Source organism: Acomys russatus, chromosome 5 (assembly GCF_903995435.1).
Source record: "Acomys russatus chromosome 5, mAcoRus1.1, whole genome shotgun sequence".
NCBI classification, from domain to species: domain Eukaryota; kingdom Metazoa; phylum Chordata; class Mammalia; order Rodentia; family Muridae; genus Acomys; species Acomys russatus.
In genome coordinates this window covers 66807665-66835647 of record NC_067141.1, presented here as the reverse complement: position 1 = coordinate 66835647, position 27983 = coordinate 66807665, and the positions used below count along the sequence as shown (strand labels likewise).

The following is a 27983-nucleotide window of genomic DNA, read 5'->3' as shown; positions in this document are numbered from 1 at the left end:
GAGAGGGACCAGGAATGAGGAGGAGGAAGGCGAGGAGAGAGAACAGAAATCAAAGGAGGCAGGCATCTCTGGGATGGGGGAGGCTTCTGGGAGTCTATGGGGGTCACCCTAGCTGAGACTTCTACCAGTGGAGGATATGGAGTCTGCAGAGGCCAACTTCTGTAGCCAGGCAGGACTTCCAGTTGGAACGAGGGAGGGAGACACCAACCCATCCACAAAACCTTCCACCCAAAATTTGTCCTGCCTACAAGTAGTGCAGGGATAAAGATGGAGCAGAGATTGAGGGGATAGCCAGCCAACCAATGACCGGCCCAATTCAGACCCAACCCGATGGGAGAGAGAGCCAACCCCTGACACTATTAATGATACTCTATGCTTTGCAGACAGGAGCCTAGCGTAACTGTCTTCTGAGAGGCTTCTTCATCCAGCAGGCGATGGAAACAGATACAGAGACCCACAGGCAAACAACAGGTGGAGATTGGGGAGTCTTATGGAAGAGTTGGGGAAAGGACTGAGGCAGCCAGAGGGAGCAAGGACACCACCAGCAGGCCTACAGAGAAAACTAGGCCCTCTACACATATGTAGCAGATGTGCAGCCGGGTCATCCTGTGGGTCCCCTAACAATTAGAGCTGGGCTGTCTATGACTCCGTTGCCTGCCTTTGGATCCCTTTCCCCTAGCTGGGCTGCCTTGTCTGGCCTTAGTGGGAGAGGATGTACGTGCCTAGTCCTGCTAGGATTTGAGGTGTCAGGGTGGGTTGGTAGTGATGGGGAGGGTTTCCCTTTCTCTGAGGATAAGGGGATGAGGGAACAAGGCGGGGTGAATGTGAGGGTGGGGCTGGGAGGAGAGGAGGTGGGCTACAATTAGGCTATAAAGTAAATTTTTTTTAAAATAGAGAAGAGTCTGTGAGGCCAAACCATAAACATCTTGAATGCTAAAGTACAATTTGACTTCGTGCAGCGAGCAGAGGTGAGCTGCTGATGGTTTTTTAGTTGCCTAGTCCATCTACAGCTATAGAGTCATGAATTATGTGCTCGGTGTGGTGTGAGTGTGAGGGGCATGTGGCCATCCTCCAGAGCAAGGCTGGCAGCAGCTGCACCAGTGGTCAGGGAACGTCCAATCTCTCCGAGGCTGTGATTCAGAGTTTGTTCGGTCTAGTCTCCATCTCCTGGGAGAGCTGCCAGTTCATTTGGTTTGGCCAGTAGTGAGCCGCAAGCAGAGCCAAGAACCACTTGAGGGGTGGGGCGGATACGTGCCTGGAGCTGGCCTCAGCCCCCTTTCTCTGACCCAGCTTTGCCCTCCCAGGGAGAATTTTTAGACTTAACTTTTCTAAAGATAGCTGTTCTTTTAGCTAGTATTCACACACACACACACACACACACACACACACACACACACACACATGCACACATGCGCACACAGCAATACCATCATGATTTTTTTAAACTGACAAGTAATACCACCTAACTTTCCTGCTCATCCTGTTGGGACACGTGTCTGTATACCTTACTCTTTAAAATAGCTGCCTGCCTCACTCCGTATTCCCATGTTCCTCAGTTTATTCATCTTCCTTACCGAGGAGCCCTAGTTTCCAATGTTTTTGGGGTTTTTTTTTTCCATTAGAAGCAACACTGGAGTGAACATGTCTGAGCACTCAGCCTGTTCCAAAATGAGCTTTCCTCCCCTACCCATCCATGCTGAAGACCTTGCTTCCTGTGTGTGCATCAAGCCAGGCATGTGGCTAATTGTCAGCACGTGTGAGCAAGAACAAGGCACTGAAGCAAGTTCTGAGTGACAGGCATGCGCACTACCCAGTCAGGCACTATGAGGAAGCCAACACTGTAGACAATGCTCAGACCCAAAGAGGGTTTGGGAGGCGGGGGTGGAGGGGAGTACGGACGGCTTTGTTTCCATCTGTTTCTCTTACAGCCTGGAGTTGGACTTTTGGTTTCTCTTGGGCTCGTGTTTCACATAGAAACAGCGAGCAAAGAGCCACTTCTCATCTCCTCACTGCAGCCCCCTTTCACTGAGTTCATATCCGTAGAGGCACACCTCCCAGCCTACGTACTTCCGGAGAGTGGACTGAGAACGAGTTCTCAGGGGACAGTAGTTAGACAGACCCCCGAAAAGACTGGCTATGGCCTTGAGTCTCTTCCAAATGGCATAAATAATGCTGACTGCAACTTCTGGAAGGTGTGGGTGTAGCGGGGTATTAACTGGAGGATGCGGGTCAGTCCTAACGGGAGACGAGGAAGCAACTCCTATAGACTTATATTCCAAGAATCAGCGCCAAGCCAGCCCACAGCAGATGCCCTAAGCAACCAGGTTCTCCTGAACCACAGCTGCGCCTAGTGCAGGGTCTAAGAAGTCCTGTCTGTGGTTTCCTCTGATGCTTTATCCTCTAGCCAGACAGGAAGCTCCATGAGCCACAGGCACCCAGACCAACACAAACCTTAAGTATTGAGATTGTTCACCTGGGTGTTTAATGGCCCAGAGACAGACTCCAAGACAAGCAGGCCCTGTGCCCCAGCTCCACACACCATCCAAATACAGAGGCCCTCACACGAGACCTGTTCACGAGGCACCCCAGTGAGCGCATGGTGCAGGGACTAGTTGTGACTATTCCTAGCACAGCAAGACTCGGTCCTACTGTGAGTCTGGGTTTTTGTTACCTCAGCCATGAAACGGGGATAGTTGATGCCAGTGATACCGTGTGAAAAGGTGCCAAGTGCTTAGCTTAGGGCCCAAAGAGTGGCCCCGAAGCCAGGACCCATCATGCCTCTCGCCTACATGAGCTCCTCACAGTTAAATTCCCACTTCTGGTTGCTCTAGTGGGTCCAATGCCTCCCACATGGAGTCTGTCTTTCCTGGGGGCCCCTTCAGCCCAGTAGTACCTACAGGAACTGTTTCATTATTATCTCCCTGGGTGCCAGACATGTGCCAGGTTCCTAGGAAACATTGATGGGCTTTAGTGGGGTGGTCAGGGAGTCACACCTTGATTTCCACTCTCACTGGCTCTTTGAATGTGGAAAGCAAGTACATCAGAACCTCTGCAGCTCTGGAGACACAGAGTTCCCTCTTAGACAACATGGGAGAAGACAGCTGTGACACCTGCCTCGTGAGATTCCCCTTGGGCTGTCAGGCACACCATCCCCCATCAGGTCATCAACCCCATCCTGGACTCAGGATGCTCAGTCAGCAAACACTAAATGGCAGCTACTACTGTCTACAGGCCCTGTCTATCAGAGAGACTAGGAAAGCAAAGCCAAAGTGACAAGTCTTGCTTGAGAGCTCCTGTTCCTCCCAGCCGAAGGGGAAGGTGGGGTGGGCAGAGCCCAGGCAGACTAGTGAAGGCAGGGGCCTCGAGGCTAAGGGCATGGGCTCTGGAATCAGCCCTTGTGCAAACCCTGGCTCTGCCCATTGCCAGTTCTAGGATGACTGGACAAACCACAGGACATCAAAGCCTCAGCTTGCCCATCTGTAAGATGGGGCCAATTATTCCTCACCTTGCAAGGTGGGAAGTCCCTCTCATGCATCAAGCACTCAGTACACACTTTATTGTTCCCCCATACCCAATGGGGCGTTTAGGTTTTAGGTGGAGATTTGCGATGAAGCTTCCTCAGAAAGTCACAGTGACTTCTTCCCCCTCACTCAGGCCAACCATCTCTTTCTCCCACTGCACCTGGGACGTCTAAGGGCACCCACATCTACCTCCATGTTGCCTTCAGACCATCAGGGACAGAGTATCAGATGAAACAAAGCTTCACAAAGTTCCCTTTCTGGTCTGTAAGTAAATGCCAAGCACCATTCACTTCAGGACAAAAAAAAATAGTTAAAATACTTCCTGGCTTCACCATTTATGCAGCTCTTCATTATTTATCTTGATACTTGCCTTGTGTTCACAAATGTGTGTGTGTGTGTGTGTGTGTGTGTGTGTGTGTGTATGAGAGAGAGAGAGAGAGAGAGAGAGAGAGGAAGAGAAACAGAAACAGAAAGACACTAGGTGTCTTCCTCTATTCTCCACCTTTAAAAAAAAATTGTTTTCCTATGTATGGGTGTTTTGCCTGTATGACTATCTGTATACTACATTTTTGTGGTGCTTTTGGAGGCCAGATGAGAGGGCCAGATTCCGGGAGACTGGAGTTACAGGTGAGTGGGAGCTGCCATGTGTGTGCTGGGAAATGAATCCGGGTCCTTTAGAAGAGCAGCTAGAGAGGCTCAGAGGTTAAGAGCACTGGCTGCTTTTCCAAAGGTCCTGAGTTCAGTTTCCAGCAACCACATAGTGGCTCACAACCGTCTATAATGAGATTTGGCGCCCTCTTCTGGAAGGCAGGTACAACCCAGGCAGAACATTGTATACGTAGAAAGAATTAAATAGAAGAGGAAGAGGAAGAAGAGCCAGTGCACTCAAGGCTCCCCACCTCCCATTGGTCTGTAGGCGCACAGATTTAGCCAGATTGGCTTGGATAGCAACTGGATTCCTCCTGTCTCAGTCTCCACAGTACTGGGACGGCAGGAATGTGCCACCATGTCCAGCTTGCTAGGCCTTTACTGAGCCTTTGCCCCAGCCGTCGTGAATTTCTGTCATACATATATTTCTTCTCCCAACCCCTATAAGATCTCTTTATGAAACATTATTGATTTGTCTCACAGTCCCCAGGCTCAGTTCTCCTATTTTCAGCCAAAGATTGGTGACTCCATCCATTGTATGAGTCAGGAAGGTGACATCCAGAACCAAGGGAGGGGTCGGGGAGAAGGATCTGTGGTTAAGAGCATTTGTTCTGTTCCAGAGGTTTAATTGCTGGCATGCACATGGAGGCTCACAGCCATGTGACTCTAGTTCCGGGGGATCTCATGCCCTCTTCTAGCCGCCCCCTCAGGCACCAGGCATGTACATGGTGCACACACATATATGCCAGCAAGACGCAGGTTTTTTTTATTTAGTCCCTTTTTTTTCTTGTTTTTTCGAGACAGGGTTTCTCTGTGTAGCCTTGGATGTCCTAGACTCACTTTGTAGACCAGGCTGGCCTCGAACTCACAGCAATCCACCTGCCTCTGCCACCCAAATGCTGGGATTAAAGGCTTATGCCACCACGTCCGGCTTTAAAATCACATTTTTTTTAAAGGAATGAAAAAGAAAAAACAACAACAAAAAGAAGCAAGTTAAAGGTAGTGAATGAAACCAGGACCCTGGCAGCATGCACAAGTCACACTTACCCAAAGGGCATTCAAACTCAAACAAGGCTGCAGGCCACCAGCCTGCACCCTCTCCCCCTGTGAACACTTTTCTCTCATCTGTATTTCCGGGGTCTTCAAGTTGTGTAAATTAATAAGTGAGGCCTCAAGAAGATACCTCCGCCTTTCTAATTCAGAGATATGGTATTTTTTGTGCACCAGCAGTTCACAGGCACAGGCTGGAGACTCTTGAGACAACTGCAGAGCTAATCAGACCCCAAAGCCCACAGAGATGATTCCCTCTTTCCAACCGCAGATCCAAGCAAGTCATGATTCACAGAATCTACTCTACAGGAGCTTGGGTACCATGGCAACGAGGCGCCACATCCGGACCAGATGGTAGCACAGACTGCCTGTCATGTGGTGCCTTTTCTGGCAGGCCTGGTCACCTAGCGAAACAGCCTGCCTCTGTCTAAGTGGCATGGAGTAGCACCGGGTAAGGGTAACTATTTATATGGTGCAAAATAGGCCCACAGCCAGCAGGTGGCAGAGCCAGCTGAGATGTAGGGAGGAGGAAAGGTTGGTCTGAACAAAGGACAAAGCAGGAGCATGGAGGAGTCAAAGCATCCCACTTGCTGCCTGGCCTCTGGGCATGGCTGGGGATGCTGAACCGGCTGGAAGACTCTCAAGTGAGAACAAAGCCAAAACGACCACAGGCTGATGAGGACACACTAGCATAAAACAGCATGGGGCAGTGTCAGTCCTGCTCCACAGGAAGTGACAGCAGCTGCCTGCTGAAGGCACCTGCTTGGCAGACCAGCCACCTCCAGCAAATTCACTGTGCTCTCTGCACTGCCTGGTCAAGTTTATAGAGGGCTCCAGGGAAGCCAGGCCAAGTCATCACTGCAAGGCAAGTTCTAGTGCACCACAGCTAAACCCTGGACCATTCTGGTGCATGTCTTCATCTTTGTTATCTGCCCCATGGTCCAGGATTTGGTACCCAGTAAGCAGCCAGAGGCATCTGCTGGAACCAGCTGAGTGAGTGACGCATATCCAGCAGTGACCTTTGCCTGTGACTGGGATTAGAGCAGAGAGGGGGGTGTTTTGGAGACAGGATGCTGGTTAATAAAACATTTTGTGAGACATCCTGAGCTCCAGTAACACCAGTGAGAGTCTGACGTCGTTCGTTGGTCCAGGGTGATAAACGGGTGTTTCATTTCCTGCGTTAGAATTCTTTCCAGTCACAAGACCCTTGGGTGTCTCCCAGGCCCGTGGCCAAACTTTGAACAGGAATGATATGCATGCCTTCCCATGTGGGCAGCAGTGTTTCTTTGCTTTTTGAAAAAGGGTATTTCAACATAGAGTGTGTGCAGTTGACTCCTCCTCCTCCTCCTCCTCCTCCCCCACCCCCACTTTTGCTATGTTCTCAAGGTTTCCTCTTGCTTTTGGAGTGTTCCGATCTAGAATGACAAATGGCTGTCAAATCAGGCCCTTAGTTCCAGCACTGTGACCAGTAATCTGGGAATCAAACTGGCCAGAGGCTGGGGAGCCCAGGGTCGCGCTAGCTCCCAAAATGCAGTCTCACTTCAGTACCAGGCACTTTCTAGAGAATCGTTAGAAGCTACAGGCTACAGGAGTCATCCACGTGAGTGTTAGACTATATTTAACATTTCCATGTTTATTAGAGACTTCAAAAAAAGAAAGAAAAGAAAGGAAGAAAAGAAAAGAAAGGAAGAAAAGAAAGGAAGAAAAGAAAAGAAAGAAAGAAAGAAAAGAACAGAAATGCACTGACCCCCAAGACAAGCCAGGATGCAGATCAGACGTACTGAGAACCCTGGGCAATGCAGTGATTACCGTATGGCGGGGGCGCTCAGCCCAAAGTCAAAGGCAGTAGGGTTGTTTTGAAAATAGAGATTCAAGAAGCCCAGGAAAATGTTCTTATCAATGAGCAGGGCACAGACTGCGGGGTCCTGCTTCATGGTGGCTACCCAGAGCCGTAGCATCGGGGTGTGGCTCACGCAGCTGCAAGACAGAAAAGGGAGAAGGTTGGGACAGAGAACATTTGTCACTTTGTAGATTTGAAAGAAACAAAAATATGGGTTTCTTTGAAAACTATGGTAAGCTTAGTTATTATGCAGCAAGCCTGATCTTTATTGAAGACAAAAGGCTTACTTGGAAGTGAGTGTCCATCCTTTGACATTGTCACAAGGCTTCTGGGAGGGTGATGAAATATTTGTGAGATGAGGCAGGGGAACCGAGTTTCTATTTCATTCCTGGCTGACTGATAACCTCGAGCAAACAGTCTTAGGCTATTTGCAGACTCTACTTTTAGGGCTTTGAAAAAGGTGAGTAGCTTCCCAAACACTTTTAAAATAAATACAAGCAACCATGAAACCTTAGAATCCAGGCCTTTTCAAAGATGGACAGGGAATTCAGGTCTAGGATCTGCAAGACTCCACACTAAGGGAAGATGGCTGGTGGGTGGGCAGCCAGGACACAATGGAGTCTTGTTAATGGGGGGGCGGGCTCCCCACTCTGCCTTGCGAGGAGGGGGGTTATGAGTTACCTGTGTGTCTCACTACCCGGTCTCTTTGTCTGACTGGAAGGGTTCCTTTTCAAATACTGCAAATGTCTGGTATGCCTGACATGGCTGGCAGGGATCTGACTCAGCACCAGCACACAGCACACATTACACATGGCCAGTGTCACCTTGGTGCATTGAGGTAACAAAACTTTAAATATCCCTGCCACACTTTAAAGTGGGACACTTCTGTGGTATGTTTGCCATTTTGTTTGCATGAACATAGCACATGCATTGCTTATAAAACCTGGTTTTTTTTCAAGGGCATTCCTATGGGGGGGGTGGCATGAGATGGGACTCAGGTGTGTGGCATGTGCTGAGTGACTCAGTAGGACCAAGTGTGCGGCTGTGGAGGGCGCTACAGATGATTTCAAGTGTCTGTGGGTACAGGGGACGCTGGGCTCTGAAGCACGAGGGAAGCTGTGGCACGAGGGTCTTATCCACAGAGAGTAGGTCACATGTGACCCTATCCTCGGTAGGAGATGAACACAGTGCATTTAGAACAGGCAATCTTGCATGAGTGGCTTCCAGCCCTGATTTCTGTTCCACAAGCATCCTGCGACGCTCCACAGGGGAGTTAGCAAGGCCCAGCGCTCTCAGCAACTGGCGCTCTGGATTTGCAGTCGCTAATCAAATGTCTTACTCAGAGAGTCCGTAGACATCCAGCCGCTCAAACCAGGGCCAGAAGAGGTAATCAATCATGGATATATGGTCTCCACCAAAGAAAGTAGTGTTCTGATACTCAAGAATCTAGAAACACAGAACAATGGCCAGTTAATTTACACACTTGCTGACATGTTTGCAGTTGCTAAATAAAAAATAGCAGATTAACTACAAGGACGGAGAACTAGCCTGCCAGTCTTCTATCCCTCCCCGCCATGCTTCCGCCAACACCTTTAGGACCACAGTCTTCTTGGCCACATCCTGTTCCCTGCCTCCCTTCAACATTGAGCAAAAACCATGGCTCATCTGACTGGAAAATTTGGAAAAAGCAACCCAGGCAGAGGTGGCCCAACCCTTCCCTTCGCCTAGGACAGGGTCCTCTGAGTCCTCGGCTGTCTCGAGAGCAGCTCAGCTTAGAGCTGGGAAACCACGCCTCAGGCCAACACTGCCCATTCCCCAGGAACATGAGGCTCTGAACCAGATGCTAGAAAGCAGCACTGGAAACTCCACTTGCTGGAGTTGTGACCGCATCACCCACATGCTCCACACTAACGGGGAAACTGCAGTCCCTGTATTCTCCCTTCTCAGCTCAGTGGGTCCAGAGCTAATGCTGGGCAGAGCAATGCTGTGTAGCTGGCTCCCTCGCATGCCAGCATTGTCATCACCATTCTTTCTTCTTTTATTCAAATTCTTCAAACATCGTGCTGCTCAACGTCATTCTATAACAAAACAAAACATTTCTTTCTCAAATGGGACAAATCAACCCAAAAAGATGAACTGTAAAGAAAACACTTTCTTTTTCTTTTCTTTCTTTCTTTTCTTTTCTTTTTTCTTTTCTTTTTTTTCTTTTTCTTTTTTTCTTTTTCTTGTTTTTCTTTTTTCTCTTTCTTTTTCTTTTTTCTTTTCTTTCTTTCTTTTCTTTTCTTTTTCTTTTTTCTTTTCTTTCTTTCTTTTCTTTCTTTTTTCTTTTCTTTTCTTTCTTTCTTTTCTTTTTCTTTTTTCTTTTCTTTCTCTCTTTTCCTTTCTTTTTCTTTTTTCTTTTCTTTTCTTTTTCTCTTTTCTTTTCTTTCTTTTTTTTTTTTTTTTTAAGCAGGGTTTCTCTGTGTAGCTCTGGCTGTGCTGGACTCGATTTTTAGACCAGGCTGGACTCAAAGTCACAGAGATCCGCCTGCTTCTGCCTCTCCAAGTGCTGGGTGAGCAGGTTCACCTGGCTTGGAAAACACACTTTCAACAGACCACAGCCAGACAGCCACAAAATAGTGCCTGCAGCTTTCCTAATCACAAGTAGTTACTGCTGAACCACTGTTTCCCAGAGAGAACAGTGGGATGCCAAGCTCCCCACTAAGCCAGCTGCTCACGCACACTGAACTGGCCTAACTAAACCAGCTGCTCACACAGGCTGAACTGTACACAGCACACAACAGCTCGACACTGCCCTCTTGTTGCTGGCGAAGACTGCCAGGCCCCGAGCTGCTGAAAGCAAGCTATGCTGAGAGTCCCATCTTCGGTTTGGAGAGCCTGCTGAGGAACAGAGCTTTGCCCAGAGCTAAACTGTACATTCATGGCTGGGGAGATGGCTCAGTAGGTAAAGGGCTTTCTAAAGCTGCTCCTCAGAACCCACACAGGAAAAGGCTGGTGAGGTGGTGCACTCTTGTGTTCCCAACAATGTTGAGGAAGTGGAAACAGGTGAGTCAGATTCCCTGATAGAGAGCCACCTGAACCAGTGAGCCCCAAGCCAGTGAAGGACCCCAGCTCAGAAAACTCAAGGTAGAACTCCACAAAGTAGAAATGGCACCAAAATCCAGGCACACTCCAAATGTGGCACACTCCTGACTGTGGTCTGGTTAGGGCTTTATATTCAAAGATGTGCTCAGTGTGCAGAGTTTCACCTCTAATGCAACACAGAACCCAGGAGGAGGTGCCTCCTTCCTCGCGCCGCCTCACCGTCCTCATGTGTAAGGGGATGGTGGTATTTGTGGCCCCCTCAGAGGCTATGGTGACGAACCACAAGCATGTGTGAACAGTCTAGCTCCTGAAGGCTCCCCAGAAAGGACACCATCCTGACGGAGGACCTGTGAGTTCCCCTGTCGGCCTCGCCTTCTCAGAAGGGAAAGCAAACCTCAGGGCCCTGAAGTCTAAGTTTCCATGTTCCCCAGGTTGGTGTAGAGGGAGCCTGGTCATTGTCCTGAAAGTCTGGAAGAACATTAGATGGCACCAAGAAGCTAACAAGATGGTACCAAGTCAAAAGCATCTAACAATGAGAAGTGTCTGCTGCTGGTTTCCGTCCTGGATGCCTGGGTATGGAGCCTTGAGTGAGAACAGCCCCCATAAGTTCCCCAGTGTTAGAACTGTTTAAGAAGGATTGGGGGTGTTGTCTTGCAGGAGATGTGACCAGGGAGTAGACTGTGAGACCTCAAAAAACTTCGCGACGTGTCCAGGTAGAGCTCTCTGCCTCCTGTTTGTGGACTGGAACGTGAGCTCTTCTCAGCTGCGGCGCCATATTGGCCTGCCTACTGCCCTGTTTCCCATCATGAGGGCCATAGACTCCTAACCCTCTGGAACTGCAAGCAAGCCTTGCTCATGGTGTTCATCCCAGCAACAGAAAAGTAACTAAGACAGGGGGGAGAGAACTAAGCAGAAAGCTCTAAACTGCCTGAATGTTCAGAAATAGCTAAAAACCACCCAACTCTCAGTAGCTTGGTCTTGCTTCCTGTCACCCACAGATGTGAGCAAGCAGTTGTATGTTTTTGCTTCCACAGCTGCAAACCAGGCCTTGCCCGCCATGATTGACAATACCCTTAACTCATAAGTCAAAATAAACCCTCTTGTCACATATTTGGTCACCGCAAGGAGAAAAGCGAGTGGTGTGCTGGGGAAGCCTAACATTCCTCCACTGGAAGGCACCTCTCTATGGATTCCTTTACAGCTGCCTCCCGCTGACACTGGACACCATGGCCTGGCCTCACTGGAGATTTGCAGCTGTCTTTAGAATCCTCAGCAATCCCCTTCTATCAAAATCTGGTACCTCTCACACACGCAATATTACCCCACGGTTAGAATCCCAGATGCTGTGATAGGGAGATCCTACAAAGGGGCATTTGGTGTTTGCAACATTCGGAAGAATCTGCTTTAAAGTGTCCTGAGGTTTCAGAGATGGATCAGTGGGATGCAGTGCCATGCAAGTGGGATGACCTAAGTTCAAACCCACGTTAAAAACAACAGTTAAAGGCAGATAGAGTAACGAGACCATGTGTAAGCCGTGCACTTCTGTGCAGACGTAAGGCTGAGACTGGGAATCTGGGGAAGCTCCTGGAAGACCCCCTGACTAAGGCGGAGGAGAGCCAGCTGAGAGCCTTGCCTCAGCGAGGTGGAGGGGAGGATCAACAACAGACAGGCTATCCTATCATCTTCACATGTGTGCCTGCACACACACACACACACACACACACACACACGCTTATGAATTAAGAATATAAATAAGTAAAAATGTTATTCTCTTTTCCCCAGTCACTGAAAAGGAAGACTAGAGGTGTGATAGGGAGTGGCTGATGCGTGCCTGCAACAGAGGAGGCCTGTTCGATTTGGTAAAGATGCGTTATTTCCGCCCTGGAACCGGTGAAACCCCTCACCTACTTGCTAGGGAGCTCTCTGGCTCCCCCTGGTGGGATAAAGGAGGAATATCATCAGGGAATCCACGTGGAAAAAATGTGTGGGGCTCCCCCTGGTGGTTATAGGTGGCGTGGCGCAGTGACCAAGGCTCCCTCATAAGTCAAAGAGGAGAAAAAAGGAACCTGTAAGGCTTTTGAGAAAGAAGTATTAACAGAACTGGAGGAATCTACTCTTGTGACACACACTGTTTGGATTCACATATCACTCCAATTTTGATAACAGGAGAGCAATTTTTAAAAGCTAATCCCAGACTTCTTTAGACCAGGCATTCGAAAAAGCCCAGTCTTCAACTCACTCTTCAACTCTTCAAAATCTTCAACTGTTGAGACAGCCGCCTGAGCTACACTGCCATCGCTTAGCCCGTCATCACCGCGAAATCCTTGGGCTCCAGTCCCCAAGCAGCGCTGAGTTTCCCCTTGGATGCCCTGCACTTAATGGAGAAGGGGACAATTCTTAAGAGTCGGAAGTCACACACACCCATTTCTGCAAAGGCACAGGCAGCCTCCAGGACAGGAGCAGCAGACAAGCCCACATCAGAGGGCGCAGCAAAGCACTCAGATCTAGGACAGAGGTCTTTTTGAGTTTATTAGAAAATAGGAGGAGATTTCAAAATGCTAAATTCCAGGTTCTTGCCACACAGAAACAGAACAGCCGAGCCTGAGCTCATGGTGCAGTGAACAGGTTTCCTGTAAAAAAGACTCACTGCTCTGTTAGGAAGAAGTCTGGGCAGTGGGCCTCAGGCCAGACCTGCCCCTGCCTCTGCCCATCACTTGGGACCAAGTTAATCCACGATGATGCAAAATGCATCTCACCAACATTCAGGAGTCGATGGGACTCTGAAACTCCTCAGAGGCAAACCTTTTAATGGGCTCAATTATTTTATCCAAAGTGCATTTTGTAAAAGTTAGGCACTACCTGGCCAAATTCTTGTAGACCAGTGGATGGTGGGTGTTAATGCACGTGAATACTCCATCTCTACGGAGGCCGAGGGCTTCCTTCCTGTGCCTGACACCAAGGAAGAAAGCTCAACAGGAAATACTGCCCCTCGATATTTTTAAATGTTATACTCCCGTATGCACAAGATAAATTGGGACAAAAGTTAAAACAAAACAAAAACAAAAACGTCTTAAAAAACAGTCAAATAACCTTCAAATATGAGAAATTCTCTAGTTGGAACTGTTCAAACTAACAAGAAAGGCCGGTACTATCTTAGAATGCCAGTGGACAAGATGTTGGAACAATTTTTATAAAACAGTAAATTTAACCAAACAGCACAAACTAATGGGCTAAAATCTCCTTTTGCCCATAAAAAGAAAAAACAAATTAAACATTAACATTATGGCTGAGCATGGCAGAATATGCCTTTAGCCCCAGCACGGGAGAAACTGAGGCAAGAGGACAAAGAGTTTGCAGTCAGTTAGCCTGGGCTCCACAGTGAGACCCTGTCTGGGAAAAAAATGTAGGAAGGGTGGGAAGAAAAGAATAGGGAAAAAGAAAAGAAAGAAGAGTGGGAAGGGGGAAAGGAGAAAAAGAAAGACGTTAAAACATCACGGGTGAAGTTTAAACTCAGTAAACGACAGGAGCTCCTGACTGGTGCACACACTACGGAAGCCGAGACAGCCCTCAGGCAAACTGTGCGCGCAAGGCATGCATCTCGGCTGCGTGGGGAGCTGCACGGAAGTGCAAAGGACAGGAATGCAATGCGGGACAACAAACACGAAGGAGCTGAACCAAGCCGCGCCCAGTGACCTCGGAAGACGAAGCCATCAGGTCCTGGTTCCCTCCGTGTGTTTCAGCCCACTCTCCATCAAGTCTGGACAGGGACCAAGCGAAGCCAGAAGGCGGAGCCAAAGCCTGGTAGCTAGACCACAGACTGAGGGAAGAAGACCCAACGCATCAGAAAAACCTGGCCAATCCAGCCGGCTTCTGCACATCATGGCACTGGATTTGACAGCCGCCGCCACGAAAACGTTCCAAATAAAGACTCCCGGTCGCAAAGGACCCCTGAAAGGTCCAGCCGTACTGGAATCCTCAAAGACAAGAAAAACAGAACCTGGCTCGAGTGTGGTGTTGAAATGGAACAGTCGATACGATACAAAAGAAACTAAAAAGGGTACGCTTCTTAGACCGGTGAGTCAAGAAGAGCTAGGAAGCCGCTCTGAGGCGGGTTTGAACTGTGTTGCTCTGCAGCACGCAACAGTATAAAATGCATGCCAGCATTCAAGACAGGCAGGTGGGAGGGCAGGCGGCTGGTCTGATCGTCAAAGCAGTAGATTTTATTTATATTATCTCTATAACCTTAAGTGAATTCTTGGTATTTTTTAAAGTTTTGTTGCTGCTGCTGTTTTCTGAGGCAGGATCCCTCAAACTTGTGACCCTCTTAGCTTTAGCCTCTACAGCCTGAGCTTCAGGCCCGTACCAACACACCGAGGAAATCGGATTTTTTAAAGATCATTTTAAATAAAAAGAGCACTCAAGTCATATTTCAAAAGGAAAAGATCACCTGGAGCTTAGAGCCACAAAATGCAAACTGAGTTTCTTGCTAGGCTATCATGTGGCATATTTTGCATTAACATCTTGACCTTGGGCTGGGAGATGGTTCAGTGGGTGCAAACGTGAGATCCTGAGATCAGATCTCAGGACCTTGCAAAGCTGGGTGAGATAGCATAAGATAGCATATAGCAACGCCCCTGCGGTGAGGTGGGAGACCTGGTACGCAAAGCAAGGAACAACGAAAGTCAGGCTGTTTCCATCAAGGCAGAAGGCCAGGACCATCAACAGAGGCTGTCCTCAGACCTCCATGTATCCACTGTGGCATAAGCCGACCCAAACCCCCAAACATGAACACACACACACACTCACAGAGAGAAAAGGGGGGGAAATATCAGCTTATTTTGTCTCTCAGAAATACCATGTGTGTATTCATCCCACAAAAAATCCTGTCTATGACATCCACATGAGAGATGAAGGGATCTATGCCTTTAATCTCAATGCAAGAGGATCTCTGTGAGTTCAAGGCCAACCTGGTCTATACAGTGAGTTCCAGGACAGCCAGGGCTACACAGAGAAGCCATGTTTCAAAAACAAACAAGCAAACAACAATAACAAAACAAAACAAAAAATAATGATGAGAAAAATGCTAACGTAAGCTAAGGAGGCATTTCTGTCAGAATTATGCTGGTAAATTTTAATGTCACTAGGCTCACCTCGAGTCTGCACTTTGGGACCTAGAATCTGCATATGAATATTTGGAGGCATGGGTCTTATAGTTCATGTCCCCTGACTGTTTCAGGGTCTGATATCTTGTATGTGGTGGCTAATGTTCTTGCTAACACTCTGTGGGACAGAACTCCCATCCAAACCTGCTGAAACAAGCTGAACATCAGTGGTCTATACAAGGCATGAGTGGCAGCTGGCTAACAACAGGAATGTCTGAGCCTCTGACTAACGTGAAAAGTGCTGGTCAGGGAGGCACCGGAGCTGGCCAGTGGCCCACACCTCTTCCTAACTGAGCTTAGAGACAGCGCCTTAAAGATTGGCCTTGCTGGGAGGATGCTTGGCCACTGAAATCAGCAAATGCTACAAAACAGGGCTTTGTTTTGCATTTTAATTTAGTTTTTCAGGGCGTATTAGGACATTCTTGTCACCACTCTGCTGGTTATGTATTCCAGTCTTTTCTAGTTAACACTACTAGCTAGTCTACATATGGCTCTCCGGAGCCCTGGCTCCACACATCTGTCCCGCAACACCACAAACGGAACAAACTGGATCGTCCCTCCAGAAACATGTTTACTGGCCACAGATCTGAAAATCAACCTCAATAGCTACTACACCAAAGTCCATCTTGTCATAGTCCCTTGAAACCTGTCCAGCCAAGTCCCACATCCAGCCCTGCTCCAGACATCCTGGTGGCCCTGCCCTCTGTTCTCCACACTACTGAGCAAAGCAGGAAGAACCTCCCTTTCCTGCCTGGTCAGCTGCAGTTACTACTTCACATCAGCTGATGAAATTCTGTACCCCAATTTCCTGCTCTCTCAACACACCATCTCTCTCTTCTGAAAGTCTCCAACCTAGCACTTAACATACCTGAGTTCAAATTTTTATTTTTTTATTTTATTTTTTTATTATGTATATAGTGCTCTGTCTGCATGTACACCTGCTGGCCAGAAGAGGGCACCAGATCTCATTATAGATGGTTGTGAGCCACTATGTGGTGGCTGGGAATTGAACTCAGGACCTCTGGAAGAGCACTCAGTGCTCTTAACCTCTGAGCCATCTCTCCAGCCTTTTATTTGCATCCTTAAATTAGTTTCCAGCCTTCACCAGCAGCCATTCTCATCTGCAAAGTACTAGTACTGTTGGCCTCTGCAGGACGCTGCAGAGAGTAAGACAGTGTGCACCAGCTGTGGCACAGATGCTGGCTGGGGAAGGCCAAGAGGAGGAGCCAGGCCTACACCCTAGCTTCAGAGACTCGTGTACAAGAGCAGTCAAGCAGCAGAAATGTCATTTCAATGGCTCCTAAACTCTGTTTTGGTTTCAGCTCCTGAACATGACCCAGTATTCACGGATCTGTGAGAACGTGATGAGGCAGGGTGGGGTGATCCTAAAAGAAGACAGTAGCTGGGTTGGTGGCACACTCTTTCAGTGCCAGCACTCGGAAGGCAAAGACAAGCAGATCACTGTGAGGTCGGGGGCTACATAGTGAAAGCCTACCCCAAACACACACACACACACACACACACACACACACACACACACACACACACACACAAAGAGACAAAACAACCCCTACACCCCTACCAGATACAGAGACACTAAAAGGTCTCTATTCAGAATGGTTTCGACTCCTTCTTTCAAAGCAGCTGTTATCACTTCACCTCCCACGTCTTTTCTCTCATGCCTTCTTCAACACTGTGAGCAGAGGGAATGTTGGCGAAGCAGTTCTGGAACCACCTTCCAGGGTTCCTCTTGCCCAAGGCTCTGGAATCCAACAGCGCCACCCCTAAACTCATGACCCCACCATCTGCTAGCTCCTCAGGGTCAGGGTCATGGCAGTCTGAGGCCTCAGGACAAAAGTTATTATTCATCTTCCAAAACTCCTGCAACTGTACCACTCCGAGTCAGGAAACTGTGTGTGTGTGTGTGAATTTAATCTGCTTCTAGTTGATAAAGTCAAATGGAAGAATATTAATAGCCAGTCTTCTCTTAAAGGGATAAAGATAGTAGCTTTCTGGCTGTCAGCAAGGGAGCAACCCCACCCATACAAAACAATTTATCAATGTCTAGACCAGCGGTAAAGGAAATCCCAGCCGCACAGGGTCCTCAGGATGGGTGGGTAGCACACAGCAACATGGCCTAAGAAGCTCTGCCAGCAAAGATTGCTCCTTGTCACATCCATCTTCCTGTCTAACACGCACAACACTGATGTGATGTCAGAATGTCCCTACTACAAGTTAAACCCCGGCCTCCTCTGCTGACAGTCACAACCTGACAACTAAATTCTGGCCACTGAGGTTTAACCCAGTCACTCGATTTCTGGGTGAGTCCTTTAAGAGGGTCCAGCCATTTGCCACTTCTCTCTTCTGTGTTTGCTAGAGCCTGAGTGGAAAGCAACACCAGGAGTCACAGTAGCCATGTTGTTTTTAAGGATGCAACAGACCGATGAGCCTCAGTCCCTGCTAGCTTGGTGAGGAAGCATGACAGCAGCCCTGACATGCCTCCCTCTGGCTGCATAGTGAGAGAACAGACAATTATTAGACAAGTTTGCAGCAGGTAGGTCCCACACAGCCTCTAACCGATACCTCAGCCTCAGGGGCAGGAGCCATGCAGAAATACTTAGGGAAAGCCACAACGCCAGGAAAGGATAATTGCTCATCCCTGACAACTTTTAAAAAAAATCATTCCAAAGCAGGTCAGGCATGCAAGTATGTGCAGGTTACAGATGACCACTGAGGGACCACATTGCAAGCAGGCGATGTCAGGTATCTAGGTTAGAGACACTACATAGGTTTGCTCATTCCTCTGACAGGAGAGATGCTCCAATGTACCTCTTCCAGGTTGCAGAACTCCTGACGCAGGGCGGTCTTCAGGTCTGTACACTCTCTCCCACATCTCAGCGTCACCAGACACTCCTTGGTTAAATGTGGGATCTAATCAGAGGACACAGGTTCTTAGTGGAGATGTTCGTGAGACCTGTTCCCACTCTGACTGAGAGACTCTGGGGCTTTTCTGTGCTTCTGGGAAGCACTTCTCACGGCAGCTGCTCTGCTGCTTTAGCAGGGTTCTCACTGTCCCCTGCTTGGTCAGCCATTCCTATGCCACACAGACACGCTAAGCTTCAGTGTTCCTGTCTGAAAAACCTGAAGCACTAACAGTACCCACCTCCAAGGGCAGCCAAGAAGGGCACCAATCAATAGTCAGAGGAAGTTTAGAACATCCTGACTGCTCAGTATATGTCAGCTTTTAATAGCATTAAATTGGGTACATGAATATTTGTGTGTGTGTGTTTGTGTGCACAGATGTCAACAGTGGATGTCAGAGTGGGTACCTTCTTCAATCATGGTGCATCTTTTTTTTTTTTAAGTTATTTGTGTATGGATTTGGGGGTGTGTGTGCACACATGCGCATGCAGCATGAATTCGTGAGTGCCACGAATGCATGTCGGGGTCTGAGAACAACTTTCAGTTCTTATTTCTCACCTTTCACCCCATGGGTCCAGGAGATGAAACTTGGGATGAGGCTTGGTGGCTGGTGCCTTCCTCTCTGAGATAGAACATCTCACTGAGCCTGGACCTCGCAGACTCAGTTAGACTAGCAGGCCAGCAAGTTCCAGAGGTCCTCCTGTGTCACCCTGCCCCCAACCCCAACCCCAACCCCAGCACTGGGATTACAGGGCAGGCACTGCCACGCTGGGTTTTTATGTTAGGTGGAGGATCCAGAACCGGGCTTTCATGTCTCTGCAGCAAGCACTTCCTACTGAGCCATCTCCCCAGCTCCTCACCAAGTCATTTTTATTTCTTCTCAGAGGGAACTGTCCCAACTTTTCTGTCACCTTTTCTCTCGTTATCAACAACTGTCCCCATTATTCATGTTTACTAGAGTGCTCACCGTTCTTGCCCTGCTAAGAAGGCAACTCTTCCAGGCATAATCTCCCCCCATTATTTGGTATTTCTCTGGAGCTTGAGAACGCTCTTTTAAAAGGGACAGCAGTTCCAGCATTTTCAATCCTCCCATTTCTAGCCACGGGAGCTTCTGCCTCCCACTGTGAACATCAATGCTGGCACCTGACGCTAGTCCCATGTGAGTTGTTGTTCAGAGGCTCCCAGGGTAACAATGAAACTATGTCACGATCCAGTTTAGGATGGACTAAAGTTGGGGAAACACACACACAGAAAAACCAAGCCTGTGTGGCTCTCTGTAACTGTGTCTACCTTACAGAACAGTTCCAACAGCATCTTCTGGCGAGCTCGTTCATATGGGTCATATGGAAACAGCTTCCTTCCCGGGTAGATGTCATCCAGGTACTCACAAGCGATGACAGATTCATAGATAAGCTGAGATTGGCTGTTTTCCAAGACAGGTATTTGGCCAAATGGGTGTTTTGTATAGTACCAATCAGGCTTGCTTTTCAGGTTAATGTTAACAACTTCATGCCTTAAAAAACAAAGGGAAAAGAAGATTAGAAACGAGAGCCACACAGGCAGGAGCTCACCTGGAAAAGAGAAACAGCTATAACACCAACATTCATACTTAGAGCTATTTCTCTGACGTTGGAGTTTGGTGCAAAATGTAACATATGTGTGTTTATCCCTGCAGTGGTGATGAGAGCTTAAAGCTTAAAAGCACAAAGACAACAGGATGTGGTGGCTCAGACCTGTAATCCCAGACCCAGCAGACAGAGGCAGGAGGATTGTACATTAGAGAGTAACATAGAGACCATGCCTCCAAACTAAGACACTAAAGACCACAAAAAGACACCTGTGCTATTTGCAAGTCATAATAGACTTAGTGAATGTTAACACATCAAGCTGTATGGTCAAGCTGAGATCTTAGCCAGTTCCTTCCCCTCCTCCTGCTCAGTGTCCATAACTATACCCACCTCTTGGCATCCCTGTGATGATCAAAACAGTGATCATGTATACTGTTTGGGAGCATGTCTAGTATATTAGCATGCAATCACTTTTCAGTCCTCTCCTACACATTATTATTGGAGGGTCAAAATTATTGGAGGGAGTTACCAGAGGCACATACACACATACTTAAAAAGATTAAAGGAAACACATGGTTATATTCTCCAAAATGGCGGCTTTCAACAGATTCGTTTATGTCTCCCCCATCCAAGGAATGTATATCATTATCTAGGGACATTCTGGATTTCATCTGGGGGATGGAATACAATCTTAGTCGGTAAAGGTGGAGGTACTAACAAATAACCTGGGGTGCACAGGACAACCCCACTCCTCTCCCCAACAAAGAATTACCTGGGCCCAAATGTCAGTGAGTAGGCTAAGGTTGAGAAACTCCATCCCAAGAAACTAATTACAGGGCTGGGCATATAGTTTAGTGGGTAAAAAGCCTACCAAGATACAGGAAGCCCTAGATACCAACCATCCCCAGCATCACAGAAGCCAACCATGGTGATGCCGTTGTGGAAGTTTTGATTTCTTTAAAAACTCAGTTATGTTATGCAAGCATACTTCTTGTTTTAACCCCAGGTGTGGGATATGGGACTGCTCCAGTTTGTCCACAGCTAATAACAGCCTTGTGAGAGAGCAGATGATCTTTGTCAGCAGGAAACTGCCTCATGCAGGGGCATGGCTTTTGCCAGCTGGAAAACATCTTGTGCAGACTCCAAAAAGGTATAAATACAAGAGCCCAGAGAGAAAGAGGAAGGAGATGCTGGAATTTGCATGGAGGAGGCAGTTGATGGAGGAAGAGAAGGGCTGTTGGTCCATTTTCTGCTGCTGGCTAAATATCCTAAGACAGACACTGGTATTGCCCCCAAAGAACCTGGGGACCTTAAACAGCAGGAAGTAGCCAAAAAGAACTATGCCCCTTCTCCCTGCTAGCCTTCTTTTCTCCTACCTGGTGTTGGGGTGTTGGAAGGATTGGTGTTGAAAGGGAGGAAGAGGCATTAAGGAACCCCAAATAAAGTAGGTTTAAAAAGATCAGAGCCTGCATGATGCTCTAAGTCCACACTCTCGAGGGACAGTCAGAAGGGTCAGAAGTTCAAGGTCATCCTCAGACACACAATGTGTGTATGGTTAGCCTGAGCTATGTAAGACTGTCTCTAAAGCAAATAAGACCCCACAAATATTGGCATCAGTTCCTAAGCTACCAGTTTGTCCCCAAATGAGCAGCACATTGTACCACTCTAATGTTTCTGAAAATAAACAAGCAATATGGAACAAATAGATTTGGACAAGAGGGAAGAATATGGAAATGCACGTTATACGTATGCATCTAGGCAGAGTTAATACAATGTTATTTAAAATATCTCCACATTGGTCTCTCTGTTCATTGACATGAACCGAAACTTTGATGCCAGCTCCTGTGATGGACACTCCAAGTCCAGAGCCAGAGGCTGAAGTTTTTGTGAGACAGGGTCTTACGCGGCCAAGGCTGACCTGGAAGTCGGTATGTAAGTAAGAATGGTCTTGAACTTCTGATCCTCCTGCCTCCACCTCCCCAAGTTCTGAGATCACGAGGGTGTTCTTCCATACTTGGTTTTATGTGCTAACTGGGCGTGTGAACCAGTGCTTCTTGCACGCTGAGCTAACACTCCCAAGCCCCACTGCCTTTTGAATACCAACTGTGTGCCGGGCTATCTTGTAGCCTCGAATGAGGTAGACCCTATTCTCTCAAACTCTTTTTTTTTTTTTTTTTTTTTTTTAATGGCTGTCATAGGTTGGGAGAGAGGAGAAGAAATGGTAGAAAGACAGAATGAATTAGAAAATGTTGGACATAGTTAAGCACCATGGAGAAATAGAAGAGAATTAATCCAAACTGCTTGTGGCAGAGGTTAGGGCTACAAGAAGCATGAGGAGGCCTCAGTGATCTTGGCTGTGCCTTTCCTAAATAGTGCGTGTTTGCCGGGGGGTGGGGGGAGGTGGCAGGGGGGCGTCAGTTCACTGACAGCATCATTCAGTTTGCTCTGCCTGGTCCAAAGTTCATGAAAGTCTGATCTGGAAAAGAACACAGCACTCCAGGAGAGCCTGCACAAAAATCAGTCCCTCCAGCCACTCAGCCTCAGACAAAAGAGAAGAAGAGCCCCTTCTAGGAGCCGGAGACTTTAAATAGGAGCACCCTTTACGATGCTCAGGGAGCACATGGTCCCTGGTTTCTCACCTGATGCCTTTGGCCTTGAGGACTAGGCGGGCCCTGTGGGAGTAAGGGCAGAATCTCATGCTGTAGATTCGGATCACACCCTCAGGGACTGGCCCTGGGGGAGAGCTTCCTGTAGGGCAGGGCAGGGGAGAGAAGGCGGAGAATCTGGTTAGCCCTGCGGGGAAGGGACTTGCTCACCTGATGGACATCCGGAAGGAGTCTGTGCACTGAGCCTTTCAAGCTCCAGAGGAGACAATCACACAGTTTGTGGAGGGGAGCCGCCCAAGACCATCCTCGGTCCTGGTCTACAGGCCAAAGCCCAGTTACTCCTGTCAAGCTACTGGAGCTGTGTCACACATCTCCCCCAGCCTGAGGGTCCAAGTCTAGAAGATTTACCTCTCCCCAAGCTTCTGGTGGCATCTTCAGACATCAACCTCCAGGTGTCTTGCAGTACCCAGAAGCTCACAGTGTCTGCCTTGCAGTCCTCTGCTGCTGCTGGCTCCAGGTACGGCTGTGCTCCCTCCAGACTCAAACTGAATCAGTCTGTAGCACTCTGGGGGAGGAGGGCAGAGAGGAAGTGAACTGAGACCGCTGGATAATCTAGCCCCTCACAGACACCTCCTCAGATATGGATGTCCATGGAGGGGCGAGGGCAACAGTAAATACCAAACCAAGCCCCAGAAAGTACTTCTTGCTTTAGACACACAGGGAAAGCATGTGGCAGGCTCTCATCCTCATGATGAAATCTGGACACTTAAACCCCAGCATGGATTTCAAAGGAATCGAATAAAAGTTTACCAGACCAATTTTTTTTTAAAGATTTATTCATTTTATCTATTGCATATGAGTGCTTTATCTGCAGAAGAGGGTATCAGATTACATTATAGATGGTTGTGAGCCACCATGTGGTTGCTAGGAATTGAACTCAGGACCTCTAGGACCTCTGGAAGAACAGGCGGCGCTCTTAACCACTGAGCCATCTCTCCAGCCCTACCAGACCAATATTAACTTTCCCTTTCTGTCACAAATCCTCACCTTAAGTAGATAACTGACCATACCTTCCGGATAACGGATTCGGCTTGCTTTGCTTTTTGCTTTTTGTTTTTAAACAAACTTTCTCGCAGTTCGGCAAATGGGACGTTTGTGACTTAGGATGCGCTGACACCCTGTATCCCTTGGGAAGCGATGTGCCAACTTCAATGCCACACAGCGCTCGCCTCTCCCTCATCCTATTTGTGAGATTTCTACCCACATTCTGAAAAACTGGCAGCGAATAAGAACACGATACCTAGAGGCCAAGAACTGTTTAAGAGTACTCCTCCAGCCTAACGTTCTGAAAGATGTTACTTTAGGTTCCAAGGACCTAGAGCTCAGCAACCCAGTGGCCACTCCCTCATCTCCCTGTCTCCTTGAGGTCGGAGGTAGCTGACCTTAACTTTGACCCTGACAGGCTGAGATCCTAAATTCCAGCAGGGGAAAATAAGGGACTCCTTTAACTTTCCAGGACTGAGAGGAAGTGGAAATGGATTGAAAACACATTTTAGGGAATGTCAAGGAAAGAAAAGCATTAAATGTCTCATTCACAGTGTTATTTCTATGATTTATTTCACTCCCCAAACGTCTGTGCCATGTCACTTATACGATTCCTCCTTCACAAAAGTGCCCCACAAAAATAAAATTATTTGTCCAAAATGAACACTTAATAGAGTCAAAACACTTTAAAGGTCCAAAGACTTTTAAAAGGCTCATTGTCTTGGGCTGCAGCGATGGAACATTTATGTCCGGAAAGGCCTATGGCACATCACGGCCGCTTCATTATTGAATCGCAGCATTTCTCACTGAAATAACAGAGCCTCGTCACATGCCTCAGAGGACAGCAACCCTGGGCCTTTGGAACTCTCGCCTCTCCAGAATGCCTTGGCTAAGAATTATTTTTTTTTTCCTCTACAGAATAAGGATCCTTGAAATCTTCAGAGCAGTGCTTCACCTACAGTTTTAGTAAAGAATCTAGTGATTCCGTGGGAGTTAAGCTTAAAGGCAGTGCATCATCGATAGCTACAGTATACGAATTAGGTATTGGCCAGAAACCTGGTATCTGGTGCTGAGGCAAGAACTTTTCACCTTTCGCTGTGGCAGATGCAGGTACAGGCAACTAGTCCCCTGGAACTAACTTTGACCAAGAAGACAAGCTTGGCGGTAAAACAGAAACAAGGAGCTTAACAGCCATGCCACGTTAAGTAAGGTGGGGTAAGAAGATGGCTTCTGAGATGACAAAAGTACCTTTTGTTGGGTCTCAAATGGCTGAGGTGCCTATTAACATATCAAAGTGGACACTGACCATCAGGTTCTCCCAGCATCCCTCAGTGTCTACCTGTTGCAGGGTTGTGTGTGTGTGTGTGTGTGTGTCCACCTCCTGCCCTAAACTTCTGCAGCCCTGGGACTGGGTAGGGCTTGCCCTTCCCCCGAGCTGCTTTTTTCTATATAATCCAGCCATTTTGGTTACACTGGCTCTTTTACCCATTTTGGCCTCTTGACCACTCGGCTGCTGCTCCTAGTTCCTCTTTCTCCCTCTCCCCTCTCCTCATATGGCCCAACTCAGTCTTCTGGTTATGGCCACTCTGGGCTCTCCCAGATGTCTCTGCCTCTGCCTGTACTCTCCCTTATATCTATAATAAAAACCTCAACCCCTTAGGAACAGCCATGTGCTCCTTTTTATTCTCTGTTTTTCATTCGCCTTTCACATAAATAAAGCAGATAACTGAGGAAAGCACATCCAGATCCTAAAAGTGAGGGTACAAGAAAAAGGCAGAATTTCAAAATCAAAATGAATCATTTCTGACCTGTTTGGTGCTTTACCAGTGCCTTTTACACTTAAACTGGTCCTGTAAGTGTCCTACAGAGCTTGTCCCATTCAAAAGATAAGTAAACAAAGGCTAGCAAGATGACGTGCACCTGTTAAATGTCTCACAAATATGAAATGAAAGAGAGAAGAGTTGGGGGAGCTTAACTCTGGGAATACCACTCCCATCCAATAGCTTAGTCAGTACCAAGTACAATGGAACGAACAGTCGGAAAACCACTCCTCACAGAGTAAACAGTGAAGGCTTTTCAGGTCTCCGCTGCTCAATTATCGTAAAAACAGCCATAGGCAATATATAAACGAATGGGTACAGCTGTGCACCAATAAAACGTGACTTATAGACACTGCACTTGAGATGTGTATTTGATAGCCTCTAACTTTTAGGGCCGCTTTAGGTTCACAATAATGCCAAGCAGAACATATAGAGGTATCCATATTCTCCCTACGGCCACACACAGCCTCCTAACGATTAACACCTCAACCAGAGTGCTGCCTTTCTTCCAACAGAGAGATGTACATATATCGACATATCACTCCAGGTCCACAATCCACGAACCATTCACCCTAGGTCAGTTTGATTTCTACATCACAAGTTATGGCTTATATTTTCAGCCACCTTGGACAATATTTCTGAAAAGCATTCTCAGCTCTTTGAGCTTTATGGAATCCAGCAGGCGGCCTGAGTTGGCCTGGTGGTTTTAATTTGGTCATTGACAGTTTCTGTTGGACTGAGATAACAATGGCCAGAATGGGAATTCTATCTGCGAAAGGTTCTATTATATCAGAAGAGGGTGTTTTCCCAATTTCCCCCTCATGGTTTATTCCTTCTAAAGGGAACTAAATCTGAGCACAGGAAATGTCATTTATTAAAGGTTTACCTAAGCAAGCTGTTGTGGTACATGTTATAATACTAGAACTTGGGGCCTGAGGAGAGAGGAAGAAGAATTTGAGGCCAACTAGGGGCTACATAGTGACCGTTGTCCCCTTCCCCACCCCAAGTATGTCTATATATAGGAAGTCAAGTTTTGAAATGCAAGCGTACTTGATAGGACAGGGGTGAAAAGCGTTCTTCACCTATGGAAAGCAGTGCAATGCCAGGATTCTCAAACTGGGCGCTGGAGCCAGCTGGGCTGTGAGACCCCTCTGTGGCACTTGGGCAGAATCCTGAGTCTCTTGGGCCTCCATCTTCCCTGTTTAAGACGGCAAACTTAACAGTGTGCACATGGTGGCTATTGAGCATTGAGTGAAATCATGCAGACTTCATCAGTAGGGTTTTAGCTCAGGGAACTAATGACTAAGAATGCATTTAGCAGCACAGTTTGCATCCATAAAGAAGACACGCTTAGCAATTCGGCTTTGCTCTGCGTTATCAGAATTAGACTCCAACCACAACTCTTAGCTCACCAGCTAGCAAGCAGTTTAATGCTAGCTAAAAGGGTCGAATGCTGCAGGCTACATTTCAGTAACGTGATTTTTAATCTCACCAAAGATCACATCAGTTTTCTCAGGAGGATTTTAATCATGACCTCTAAGCTAACTCCTGAACGTTTTTGGTTGGTTGGTGTTTTGTTTTTTTTTTTTTTTTTTTTTTTTTTTTCAAATGTTCCATCTCTGCCATTTCATGTTTCCATCTCTATTATACTGACCAACTCAAGCATGAAAAAATTGTAATAAGGCCTTATGAGCTTCTAGGTATCTGAAATATAATCCTATGTACTGTTTGTGTATGTGAAGGTGCATATTTACATGTGTAAGCATGGATGTGGAGACCAGAGGTCTTTTGAGATGGGGTCTCAGTCTTTTACATGGAACTTGCTGATTTGGTTAAGCTGGCTGGCCTGAAAGCCCCAGCGATCCATGTCTGCCTCCCCAGCACTGTGCTTACAAGCACGGGCTACCACACCCGGCCTTGTCTGTGAGTCTGGGTGGGGATGCAGTCAGGTTCTTAGGTTTGCTCCACAAGCATTTTACCTATTAAGACATCTCCCTGGCAGCAGATCTGCTTTTGTGACAATTCAAGAATCATTGATCATGGTGATTAACAATTTGTCTTAAGTTTTTGTTTTTATTTTGTTTTGTTTTGTTTTTTCGAGACAGGGTCTCTCTGTGTAGCCTTGGCTGTCCTGGACTTGCTTTGTAGACCAGACTGGCCTCTAACTCACAGTGATCCACCTGTCTCTGCCTCCCAAGTGCTGGGATTAAAGGCGAGTGCCACCACGCCCGGCTACACCTTGGTTTCTAATGCCCTGGTGTTCTAATCTATAATGTGGAGGTAAGAGTACCAAGTAGTTTAGTAAAGTTTTACTTGGAACAGTATGGCAAACACTTAATACTTACCATGTGTCTGTCATCTGGCAACTAATTAACATTAGCTATTATTATGTTTACTATTATTTCAGAATGTAGCAGGGAAGACTTTCCAAGCCTTCAAATAACAGGCAGTCCCAGAAACGAAATCTCCCTGGATGTCATCAGATAGCGTAAATTAACTAGTAATGCCGAGCTGAAGGCAGGATCTGTGGATCCGTGCTTGCAGGTCTTCATCCAAAACAGAAAATAAAAACGATTTAATTTTAATTACAGGTGTCTGGCTTAAAGATTCCTTCTTTGCTCTTAGCTTATTGACTGCTCCTTTTTTTTGTTTTAATTTTTTTTTCTTTATCCTAATGCTATATTCTAAGCTCCCTTACCTTTTGGGGGGAAATTTTAA

The 27983-nt window shown here is 47.3% G+C and overlaps 1 protein-coding gene across 1 annotated transcript; it reads right to left on the bottom strand.

Moving 5' to 3' along the window:
• Positions 1 to 6945: 6945 nt before the first annotated feature.
• Positions 6946 to 22539, bottom strand: LOC127190107 (glutathione S-transferase omega-2). Its single transcript, XM_051147152.1, has 5 exons — positions 22435 to 22539; positions 19518 to 19740; positions 18135 to 18236; positions 8399 to 8505; positions 6946 to 7196 (listed from the first exon to the last, which is right to left on the bottom strand). Exons 1-5 carry the CDS (start codon positions 22491 to 22493, stop codon positions 7025 to 7027), a joined length of 663 nt encoding a protein of 220 aa, XP_051003109.1. The 5' UTR covers positions 22494 to 22539; the 3' UTR covers positions 6946 to 7024.
• Positions 22540 to 27983: the final 5444 nt, after the last annotated feature.